Source organism: Anas acuta, chromosome 10 (assembly GCF_963932015.1).
Source record: "Anas acuta chromosome 10, bAnaAcu1.1, whole genome shotgun sequence".
NCBI lineage: Eukaryota > Metazoa > Chordata > Aves > Anseriformes > Anatidae > Anas > Anas acuta.
Genome location: NC_088988.1, coordinates 6,654,588 through 6,667,006, shown reverse-complemented (window position 1 = coordinate 6,667,006; position 12,419 = coordinate 6,654,588). Strand labels below are relative to the sequence as shown.

The 12,419-nt window shown below is 40.2% G+C and overlaps 1 protein-coding gene across 1 annotated transcript in view; it reads left to right on the top strand.

Annotated features, from left to right (window-relative positions):
* VAT1L (vesicle amine transport 1 like) overlaps positions 1 to 12,419 on the top strand; it is a 54,949-nt gene continuing 42,530 nt past the window's right edge. The window contains 5 exon segments of the mRNA XM_068693538.1: positions 1 to 378; positions 5,209 to 5,338; positions 9,399 to 9,458; positions 9,460 to 9,611; positions 10,064 to 10,067. Coding sequence (XP_068549639.1) covers positions 149 to 378; positions 5,209 to 5,338; positions 9,399 to 9,458; positions 9,460 to 9,611; positions 10,064 to 10,067 — 576 coding nt within the window. The 5' untranslated portion in view covers positions 1 to 148.

Genomic DNA, 12,419 nt, shown 5'->3' with positions numbered 1-12,419 from the left:
GCCGAGGCGAGGCGGCGGAGGGCGCTGCGCAGCCGGGCGGTGCATTGCGGAGGGCGGGCGGACCCGCGGCCATTCCACACGGCGGCACCGCGCCCCGCGAAGCAGCGGCAGAGGCGGCAGAGGCAGCAGCCGGCGGCGCAGCCCCGCCATGGCCAAGGAGGGAGCGCAGCGAGCGGAGGAGACGGAGCAGATGATCGAGAAGGAGGGCGGCAAGGAAGCCGCCGAGGGCAGCGCCGCCGGCAGCCTGCGGGCAGCGGACACCAAGGAGATGAGAGCCGTGGTGCTGTCCGCCTTCGGGGGGCTCAACAAGCTCCGCGTGTCCAAGAAAGCCATGCCGGAGCCGCAGGAAGGGGAGCTGAAGATCCGCGTGAAAGCCTGGTCCAGTATCATCTCCTCCGGCGTCTGTGTGTGTGTGTTTGGGTGGGTGGGTGGAGGGAGGGAGGACAGCGCTCAGCACCTGGTCCCCTCCCGACTGCTGCTGCCCCTTGGTTGTTTGGTGCTTTCCCTTGTCTGGTGCTGCCCCATGGTTGTTCGGTGCTGCCCCATGGTTGTTTGGTGCTGCCCCTTGGTTGGTGCTGCCCCTTGTTTTCCTCCCGGGAATCCCGCCTCTGTCACCATAGTTTTAATTCGGAGCTTGTGCAACAGCGGAGCTGGTGTTGAGGACAACTTACGGGGTTTAATTCTTCTCCCAGCCGATACGTAGTTAGCAGGCTGCTGGGATCCTGAACGGAGCTTTCCTAGAAGGCTTTTTTTTTTTTTTTTTCTTCCCCCTAACAATTGGAGCAGGCTGTTCTTCCTCGATAGCTAGTTCGCAGCGCACATGTTCCTTATGAAAACAGGATATTTTTTTTCCAAGTGGCAGAAGATAACTTTGGGGCCTTGTTACACAACTTGACGTGTAACAGAGACCAAATTAATTTTACCTAAGACAGAGGTTTCTTGTCTGTTGTCCCCTTCTGTTGCATGAAAACATGATGCTGCCAGAGCACAAAGGCCAAGTGAAGGCTGAGTGGTTTATTTTGAGCAGTGTGCCCTAAAAGTGATGCTGTCACAGGGCGGCGAGTTTGAGCCATAGGTTGTAACAACGATGTGCCTCAGGTCTTGGAGCCTTGGGACACAGTGGAGTGTGTCAGCCTTTTTAGACAGCCCACTACCTGTGTGAACTCCAGTTCATACCAGTACCTGTATGAACTGCATGTTCAGCAAAGCGGTACGCATGCATGTATCACGAATAGCAAGTTACCTGTGAAAAAACACTTGGCTGTAAAATAGAAATATTCCACTCTGTTACAACTACAGTTGCTTCCCAGGGTAATATCATCATTAGGGTGCTGTGCGAGTTGCACGCGTGCTGTTTATAGCATCAGTAGATCCACTCAGCTACTTCACAGTTACTGCCAGCCTGCACAGCACTGTGTACATTTCTGAAGCTTTCATTCACACCCCAGGAGCCTGTAGGCTCTGTGGTCTGCTCTTCAGTCCTAGCTCGAAATGTCTGTAGGGCTGAAAGGTAGTTGGGTCACCAAAGTTTGCTTCCAAACAAACCAAAATCAATTTGCCGATCTTCTTGACCTAAGTCTGTAAATACAGAAGATTGATCGGGATGATGATGGACTTGTGGTCCAGTCCGGGAGACTGCGTGAGAGAAATATCTGTCAGCAGTGCAGTGTGGTGTCCACCTGTTAATGCACACAGTGCAGAAGGTGTCAGAGATGAGCTCCTTTTAAGTCATTATTGATGCCAAATAATGCTCGGTTGAACAGTTCTTAGTTGAATCAGTTTTGTAATTGACTCATACAGGTTGACTTGTAGAGAAAATTAACTTTTATTTTAAGAAGAACGTGTGTATGCATGATAAAATACATCAGTAAAGCCAGTTAAATGATACGTATACATTTTATAGTACGGTGCTGTAAATAGAGGTGATGGAGGATACGTTGCTATTAGCACTAAGCCAGTTGACTAATTCTTTTGAAGGTCTGGTTTATCAATGATCCAATTGAAAATGTCTCGGTTGTGATGAGTCATGTGTTAGCCTCATTCTGTGACTAAGAAATAGAACAGCCATCGATGTCCAAGCTGAGTCACAGCTTCTGCATACTCCCTGAAATAATTTTTGATTGATAGTGACAGAGCAGTTGAAATTGCTGTATTTGTTTGTATCGTAATCTGCAGCCTACAAAATGCTAGCATACATACTGTTTAGAAGATGAGAAAAATAGCTAGAACAAACCCAAACAGATATTTCAGATAGGATGTGTGAGTAGGGAGTGGTGTTCTGTAATTACCTCCCTTTATTTTTCTTTGCTCTGTTATAATTATTTCTTCCTTCTGCCGCTATACATGTGCGTCATGAGGAACGAAGCAGAAGTGACTCTTCTGACTTGGTGGTTGTGAGACAGCAGCACTTAAAAAAATTGGTAGCAAATAAAAGAAATCCTAAGTATAGCAGAATAGCATACAGTGTATGAATTTCATTCTTAAAGGGAGCCTTGTTCATGTGGCTGTTTCTGGATGAAAAGCATGAGATTTTCAGGCAATTTACTTGCTGGGGCAAGAGGAAGGCTACTTCTGAGAATGTAGGACTCAATACTCTTCTTTTCTCTTTATATTTCATCGATGTTGGTAATTAATTTCAGTGGAATCTTAAAATGAAATAAGAAAGACCATAAGTGACTGCTGTCCAAATCTTGCAGACCATCCTCAACACTCTGGTTTGGTATTTTGCAGTGGGAGGTGCTGGGCATCCAAGCTGACTATTGCTGATCTACTAATGAAAGAAGTCCAGGGTACAACATTGTACCCACAGGACTTTCCACATTTAAAAAATGCAACAAAGCTAAACCACAAGAATCAAAAAAAATCTTCAAGATCCTCAAAACTATTAAGGCCAAGCATTGCAGACTTAGCAAGTCAGATTCAAAGATAATTCAATTTTGATAAACTCTGCCTCCAGAGATGGACAGATAAATCAGTCTGTGTAGTTCATGCCAGTATCCCAGCTCTGTCACAGAAAGGCTCTTGCAGAACAGTGTCAACGTGCTGACACTGGTAATTTATATCCTCCCCTATCTCAATTTACACACAGCTCTTGCTTTAGGATGTAAAACACACAACTGCAGGAAGCTGTGTGCTTTTCCTCCCTGGATCATTTTGATTTTACACTTCCCCCTCTGCATACGCACTTGCTTAAAGTTCAGGAGTCACTTAGTTGCACTGCACATCACAGCAGACTATGCTGGTTTGTACTAATACAAGGAATAAATTGTGTTGTCTAGAACCACCACTCGTCATGAGACTTTTGCTTGTGATGCTCTGTGCAGCCAAACTTCCCTTTTCCCATGTCTGCTATAGGTTGAATCTCAGTAAAGGATTTGATAAGGTCTGGTTTCTTGGAGATCATTAGTAAACTAGTCATTCATTTTTGGGCCCTCCAGGTTACTCAAAGAAAAAAGAAACAATTTGTTGGTTTTATCACACAACCCAGTTGTGCTTTCAGGTCTACAGTTGTTGATACAACTTGTTGAGATCTGGCTGGTAAAATAAAACTACCCATTTCTATTTGAAAATGCAGAGGAACGAAACCAAAAGGATATATGTGAGCAACAGGGATGTGAAAGCACACAGACCTATAAGAGATTAAAGGTGAAGTGAACGAAGAAGCTGGTAATTAAATTAATAAAAACATGCAACTTAAACACTATACAAGGTACATAATACTTTTTTTCCCTCTTCACATCACAGCTGTTTTAATACTAAATCTTGTAAATTCATTGTAGAGATTAACTTGCTTTTTTTTTTTTTATGTGATATTGCTGCCTTTCATTGAGGATAAAGAAATGGAATTAGAGGAGAACTGAATTGCTAGTACCATGTAGTTAGATGCAAAACTAAATATTGTCTGAAAAGTTATTTTGTAAGAATGAATGTTTTTAGGAAGAGTATAATAATTTTATAAAAAATAATCAGTAATTCTGCTTTTAAAGCTAAAGATTATGGATCCAGGTCACTTTTAAACCCTCTATCACAATTGTAAATATTCATTTGGTGACATTTCCTTTTTTTTTTTTTTTTCTTTTCCCTCCCCCAGTGACCTACATCTCATGAATGCTGTGTTGTCTACATGTTGTGCTGTGTGTCTCTTCTGTCTTTTGGTTTGTTGGCTCTGTTCAGTCTGTGTGCATCTTGATTAGTATCTGACTAAAGCCCCATCTCATAAATACTTGTGCACATCAGTAACTGTGTATCAGAGGAGTTGCTGGTATCATATACATGAATAGGATGGGCTGAGTGCATAGCTTCATGGACTCGGGGGAGTTGGCATGCAGCAGTTCCAGCCAACAATAAATACAGGGCTGTGTTTTACAAGAATAGATTAATGCTGAAGCATATCTTGGCTAGTTAGAAGTTTTAACTGTGTGTATGGTGTTTGTGCACAAAGTGCATAAACATGGTACCTTTTAGTTGTGTGTTTCCATTTTGCTTATTTGTTTTTGTTGGCTGCCTAGAAAACCACAGCATCTTACTAACTAAAAACGGATAGCATGTAAAAGACAAAGCAAAGATGCTTCAAGACTTTTGTAAAACTCACACTACAAGGGAAAACTGTAAACTTCCTGAGCAGCAAGACTGAGGACTCCCAAAGACCAAATTAACCATTGTAAAACTGTAAAAGGTGATCCAGGAGGAAGAGTTATAAAACAGTAGCCTACCTGAAACTTATTAAGTTCTCGTCCAGGTTGGATACCTGCCTGAGATGAACATGAGATTCCTGAGGTCACTTCAGAGTTTAGGACAGTTTCATCAGGTTGTTTTTAGTCCAAAGCATCTATGATGTGTGATTTATTTTTTTTCCTTAAATAGAATTTAATGGAAATCATGATGTTTCCTTGTACTGAATTGTAAATGGACCTTGAATTTCTACATGTGACTCCTGACCTGTCAGTAAGCTCTGGGGATATACTTATAACAAGTGTTGTTGCCTTGCATGTGTACTTCTGCCCAAAACCAGTACCACAGTGGTGTAAAGTTGGTTTGTTCCACATGAGAAGGATGTGAACATCTGCTGGGTCACTTGTATGTTGTAGAACCCAGGTTTTTAATGTTGCCCTGAGCTGTTTTGGCTTTCACATCACTTGGGTCAAGTTTTCCCCCTCTGCTTTAATCTGTGGCAGTAGCCTTGATTTTAATTTTTCCTGTATTTTACAGTGGTTTGAATTTTATCGACTTGATGGTACGACAGGGGAATATTGACAACCCTCCTAAGACACCACTTGTTCCCGGCTTTGAGTGCTCTGGAATCGTAGAAGCTCTTGGAGATAGCGTGAAAGGATTTGAGGTAATATTTTCTCTGCTTTCAGGGAAAGACTAAATAATCATCACTTCACTGAGAATGTTGCCCCTAATTCTAAACTGCCAGCAACAGGAGCCTTCACTACCCTGTTGAGATCTGAAAGGGCAATTTTTCTTTTCTGCATCCCAACCATGAGAATGACCGCTTTGATTAGTTCCTGAAGCCATATGACCGCCTTCAGATCCTTCCTGAAAAGTTATTTGTGCTGTGTGCATATCTGGAGGGCTGTGTAGGATCTGGAAAGCATGACTGACATGCTTTAAGAAAGTAAAAGAAATTGAGTTAACTTGTTTAGTTTCTTTTCTTTGCCACATTTGTAGTCATTGTTGCAAAGTTCCTCAAAGCCCACACACTGCTGATTCTAGTTCGAACTTTTGATCTTGAATTAACAAGACCCCATCTATGATAAGCATTCTTTCTTACAACTGTGTGCATTTATTTGGCACAGATAAGAATGGGACCCTGATTATGGGATCAGAATCTATTTAGCTCAACAAAGTAGTGATAAATGACAATAGTTCATGTATATAATAAAGCTTTCAGAAGTGGTTGGCATTATATACTCTTTGGTGTCTTGTATTACATATAAACAACATTCTGTTTTACTTCCTATTCCATTATTGATATTAAACATCTCTGTTCCCTCCAATCTCACACTTTTCTTACACTAGATACAAAAAATTCTGTACTAGGAAAGAACTGAGTAAATGTGTGTCAACCCTATCTTAGCTATTTGCTGAATCAGCCATTTCATCAAGTATAATTGCATTTTCTGAATTCTTATTGTATCTTGATCTTAAGAAGGCAATTACCTAAAATATCTGTATTTAAAGGTAACGTTTTTGCTTTTCTAGAAAAGCTTCAAAATTTCTCAGTTGAGTAAAGATAATGGCCAATTTACTTTTCAGTAGGGTGTCAGCAATGAGCTGCTCTTGGGACATTTCTCCACCTTCCCTCTCCTGCCCTGTCTCTGCCTTGCAACAAACCATAATCTTTCAATGTTTTTGTGATAAACAATAACTGAATAAAAACTTTACGATTTGAAAAACTCAACTGCTTCAATTGTTCAGCTCTCGTATTCTGTGTTTTGTAGTTACAATCCATACAAAAGAATATTCTATGAAAGGAGCATAGCAAGTTTTCTGCTCTACATCAGCATTCTTAGTTTAAACATTCCTTCTATTTTTAAAGGGCATCATAAGGCTACAGCATATGGTGCTTGTTTGAGTAATGTTGCACCTGAATGAATATACTGTGTCTCTTTAAAAGTTACGGCTTTGTTCTGACTATAAAACATGTTTGTGCATTAGTGTACTTCCTGAAATTTAAACAAATCATGGTGTTTTACTTTTTACATATAATCTGCATAGCCAAGGTAGTGTTTGAGTCATCTAGAAGATCTGATGCTCAAAATAGCTGCTCTGCACACGTATGAGCCCATCAGCAGGGGTATGTCCCAGGAGGACGATGCAATGATGTTCTCTCAGTTTCTTTATAAATATATATATATATTTTACACAGAATAAGAGAATGTCAGGTGCTCGTTGCCGTGTTGACATATGCTGTTACCCCTGTTCATAGTGATGACAGGAATGGCAAAAATTACACCCTATATCTTCTGACCTTCTTTCCTTTTGTAGATCCCTTCCAGTTCAAATCCTGTTCAAGTTGTGGGGATTTGATAAGAACATGTCCTATTGGCCCCTAGTCTGTACTCGGGCTGTCTTACACTCAAGATATTGCCAGCCATTTCTTGTCTTCACTAGCTATAATTGCGTTAAGATACGATGAATGGCCGTCCATTTTGATAGAGATGTGTAAGAACATGTTTTATATTGAAAGAAAGCCTTTTTTTTTATTTTAAGGAAATGGAAGAGTAAAAGCCTATTCTTTCTCCCGTTAAAAGCAAACACTGATTTTCGCTGAGCTCAGATGTAACATGTCTGATCTATATTTGTTGGGATGGTTCTCAGGAACTGAGGTCTAATCTGGCGTGATGTCTAGGCTCTGTATAAAGATTGTAGTAAAATATGATTTTATTATTATTAAGAAGTCCCTTGGGAATCACCAGGAGAGACCTCTCTTCTCTGCATTCTTTTGGAAATCGGTTATGTTTGTTTGCAAGGATAGGACATACTAACATATTCACTAATTAATCTTAACAGACTTTAGATTTTATAAACTTTACTAACATCAAAAGGAGCCACAGAGCAGTTACCAGTGATGCATTGGTAATTTGAATGTGTGTTTCAAAAGAAGGCAGCATTCAGTGAAATTGGAATGACAGTTCTGTTTCAGCGTCTTCATTCTAAAAGAGCAAACCCTTCAGAGATGTCAGCAGCACTTAGCATTTAGCAAACCCACAATATCCCAAAGCCAAAGTGATGAAATCACTTTGTGCTTGGGAGACCAAAATGTGCCTGTGCTATAAACATTTGTCTGAAGGTACTAATGTTAGGCTTTACTCCATTGCTCTCAAATGTAGCTTATGTAGATCAAGAACAACCCGTAGTATCACCAAAGAATTAGTGGGTATTAGTAGAAAGTAAGATAGAAAGTATCAGGCAGATAAGCAAGTACATTTTAGAGGGAGAGCTTCTATTAGTTGCAATTAAAATACCAAGTCCTAAAGTTTGGTCCTATTCCTGCCTTATTGCTTATACTGTGGCTCAGCTGAAGAGCTCCTCTCATGAAAAAGGATGATATTTTTGTTTGTGTGAAAGGCAAGATAAAATACATGTAGGAGCTGCTGTGGGCAAGGCATTGTCTTAAGTTTATAAGAGTTATGCCTGTGAAGGCTTTAATATGTATTGGCCAAATGCTGCTTGCTGGGCTCTCCCAGATTTCCCTGCTGGACCAGGTTCTACCTTCATTCAAGTGTTGCTTTCCAACTCTGATTGTACCCCTGAATGCACCTCAGTTACCTTAGTAACCAGAGCTATATTTTTGATGTTTAAGGTGGCAGGCATATTTGAAATTGCACAATCCAATTCTGCTCTGCCACATGGCTGTAGAAATGGCAGTCATTATGGACATGTAGAGGTAGAATTGGTTATTAAGATGGTAAAGCTAGAGAGTAGATATCAATAGTGTTATAAGTGAGTGGTTTCTGAACCCTTTCATGTTGTGCTCTGTCTAGGAGAGTACAAGTCCTCCCTTTCTCATTCACAGAGAAAAAAAGTGTGTATAAATCATTGTGAAGACTGAGAAGACAAAATGAAAATTTATCTTGGATGCAATTGTTTATACCATGCATCTCACTGTAATGTTTCTCTTCTTTCTTTTTTCTTTTCTTTTCTTTTCTTTTCTTTTCTTTTCTTTCTTTTCTTTCTTTTCTTTTTTTTTTCTTTTCTTTTCTTTTCTTTTCTTTTCTTTTCTTTTCTTTTCTTTTCTTTTCTTTTCTTTTCTTTTCTTTTCTTTTCTTTTCTTTTCTTTCCTTTCCTTTCCTTTCTTTCCTTTCCTTTCCTTTCCTTTCCTTTCCTTTCCTTTCCTTTCCTTTCCTTTCCTTTCCTTTCCTTTCCTTTCCTTTCTTTCCTTTCCTTTCCTTTCCTTTCCTTTCCTTTCCTTTCTTTCCTTTCCTTTCCTTTCCTTTCCTTTCCTTTCCTTTCCTTTCCTTTCCTTTCCTTTCCTTTCCTTTCCTTTCCTTTCCTTTCCTTTCCTTTCCTTTCTTTCTGTAAAACAGAATTTGCTGGTTATTAATGGGAATGCTGTTTTGATTGTTCACAGCCCCATTTGTTATTTAGGAACTGCTGACAAAAGATGGCTGGTATTGATTATGCTGATAGACTGCTCAATCAGAGAAGCAGCGTAGGAAAAAAGATGTGGCCTTAATTTTGGTATCTTTGTTGTTAAAGTCAAGTTTTTAATACAATTAAAAAAATGGAAAAGCCCAAAGCTGAGCAGCTTAACTGCTGTGTTGCCAAAGATGTGGATCACCATTACAGTCTGTCATGGCTTGAATAGGAAAGTTGCAGATGTTACAAGTTTCTTTTTACGGTTTAAGTTGCAGACATAGCCTCAACATTGTTTTCTCCCTTGATTGTAGATTGGAGACAGAGTCATGGCTTTTGTAAACTACAATGCATGGGCTGAAGTAGTATGTACCCCCGGTAGAATTTGTCTACAAGATCCCAGATGACATGAGTTTTTCTGAAGCTGCTGCATTTCCCATGAACTTTGTAACTGCCTACATGATGCTCTTTGAAGTTGCTAACCTAAGAGAAGGCATGTCTGTGCTGGTTCACTCTGCAGGAGGTGGGTGGTAAGTTGGATTTCTCTTATTTTCCTGTCATCCCGTGACTGAAAAGAGCCAGATACTGCTTTTGGTTTGGTTTGATACCAGATACGCCTATATGAGGGGTTGTGATGAGCAGGAACTCCATCAAAACACTGATGCAAATGGTTGGCAGGAGCTTCTGGTGAAATAAAAATGCTATGACCATTGACTCTACATAAAAATACCTCCAAAACACTTTAGAAGTTAGTTAAAGATTGAGAAGTAAGTGTTACTTCAAACTTTTGTATCCCTAAGTTTATGCACCTTGTACTTGTTCTTTGTGAAAGAAGGGCTATAATGAAAGGATTAAATAAATCAGCTCCCTGCATAAGGTATTTGTAGGTAACCATAATCCTCTTTGCAGTACATAGCCCTGTTGGAATACTCCTGCAGATGCTGTGTGCATGTGTGATGTTTTCCCCTGTGAATGGCAGTGTAGTTTTTTTCCTTTGTTGCGGAGGGATTGAAAGCAGTGAAAAATACTATCATCCCAAAGCTGAGGAAAATAGCATACAAATACAGAATTTGAGTCAGTGGTGGCTGCTGCATGCCATGGGTTGGATCATCAGTAAAGAGGCATTGCATTGCATGGGCGAAGCAACAGCTGGATGAATTGGGTGGAATACCAGGCCACACAAAGAAACCATAAGCGAGCACTTAGTGTTACCAGTTGCTTGAACTATCTCTTTGGGAAAAAAAAATCTCTCTTTTGGAAAATATGTAAGCTGGTACAAAATATTAAGATACCAACAGGGGAGTATGTTTACCACTTGAAATTGCACAGTCCTCTTCCATAAGACCCGATTTTATGACCGAGAACATTAGCAGATCTCAGCCTTCTAAATCGGAGCACCTCTTCTGTTTTTCTGTTATGCCTTATGTATGATAAATTAATATTCTGTTGTCTACTGAAAGCTGGGTAGGCAGCCCAAACACCTTAGCCTAATTCTGTTGCCCTTTGACCTTCTTCAGGTTCTCATATAAATAAAAGCTGTTATCAAAGAAAAAAATTCACCAGTTCCCTACATTGAAATGTTTTTAGCTAACAATAATCCTACTTGCAGTAAATGGTCCTCTTGGAATACTTCTGTAACTGAATGGAATTTATAATCTTATTATGGTTCGGCACAGTACAACCTACAGCATTATGGCTGACTTTATTGTTCTGTAATATTAAATCTTTTCATGTGGAATTCAGGACTGTTAAAGCAACATGAGGCCACACATTCAGGATATTCTAAGACTTTGCGTTTACCTGAAGGGTTGTCAGCCCAGCTGACACTATATGGACCCAGGCTGAGTGTATGGAGTTAGCAAGACACCCTGTGCATATGCACGTCTTCAGAGAAAATGAACTCCTTGTCCCTGTGAGAGATAAAATGTTCTTGCTAACCTTCTTTCTCTCTTCCTTTTTCTTCCTTTCTCTCCCTTTTTCTAACATTGCTCACCTTTAATTATTTCCTTCTCCTCTTATTTAAGCACTGTTAACACTATCAACTCACACAGTCTTCCTCACTAGTGTCCAACCCTCTGCCCGGTTGTTCTGTAAGGTACTGCTGCTCCCTTGCTGTCACAGACACCCAATGAGCATCTTTCCACTAGTCCTCTGCTGTGGCTGCCTCCTCTCAGAGCAGCTGAAGGGAGGGACAGGTTGTGTCTGGCTGCCAGCAGAAAACAGGAAAAACATATTTTTTCCCTGTTAAGTAATTAAATAAAACAGTGTTTCCAGAGGAAAGTCCAGCAGTCCTGGGAAGAAACTGGGCAATAGCTGGTGTAGGTCTGTGTGTGATCTGGGAGGACTGCACGTAAGATGGAGCTGGGGCTGACTAGCCTGCAAGACAGGGTGCTGATCCCCGTGGCATGGGGGAAGAGTACCTTGTGCAGTCTGTTCTGAGTAAGGCTGTTCTTTGTAAGTCTTTTCTTTGTAAGGGAGCAGGTGTTACTGGAACTGGAAAGGAAATGCTTTTCCCAATGCTTGATAGGTCTTACAGGTAAGCTCTCACTCTGGAGATTATTTTTTTCCCTCTTGTACTAACTAGACAAAGATTTCAGAGACACGTCTGTATTCCTCCTTAAACCTCTCTAATACTCTGTCCATTAATCCCTTGAAAAATGTAACAACCTCCATCGAACAAATTATTTTCACAAAGTGCTTTGCTAATAAAACAGAAAACCTGAATTCAGTTTTCAACACAAACTTCACTATGTGAAGAGATTTTTTTTGTGCCGTTGCTTTAATAGATACAAGGCCCATTAACATTTTCAGCAAGTGGAAAACCTGTCCAGTTTGTTTCTAAATGCCATAGAAATTCCAGAATACTTTAATGAGACAATAGGCTCCCTGTGGGACTAGAAGTTTGTAATTGTTCCTTCTCGTTATACAAGATCATTATTTTAGCCATTTCATGCAGTTTACAAAGAAGAACTTGTTGCTTCAAAAATATTTGTGAGCTTCTTTGTTCTGGCTCTCCAGTCCTCTTTAGGAGAATTCTGCAGCGATTTAAAAAAAAAAAAACTGAATCGGGGAAAATTCTCAACAACCTTTACTTATGTATTGCCTCAGTTTATTTATGTGCCATATTTCTGGTTGTAGATGTATTTCTGGATGTAGATGTAGTGAGGAAACTAAAGCAATTGCCTTCACATCTGTGCCTGGGGTATGTTTTGTATGGGATGGTATCATTTAATATCTGACAGGATGCTTTCAATAAGGCAGTGTACCTATTTCCAAATGTTCCAGGGGACATCAGAAGATGATGCAGAGAAAAAAAAAAAAATAACACTCCAAGA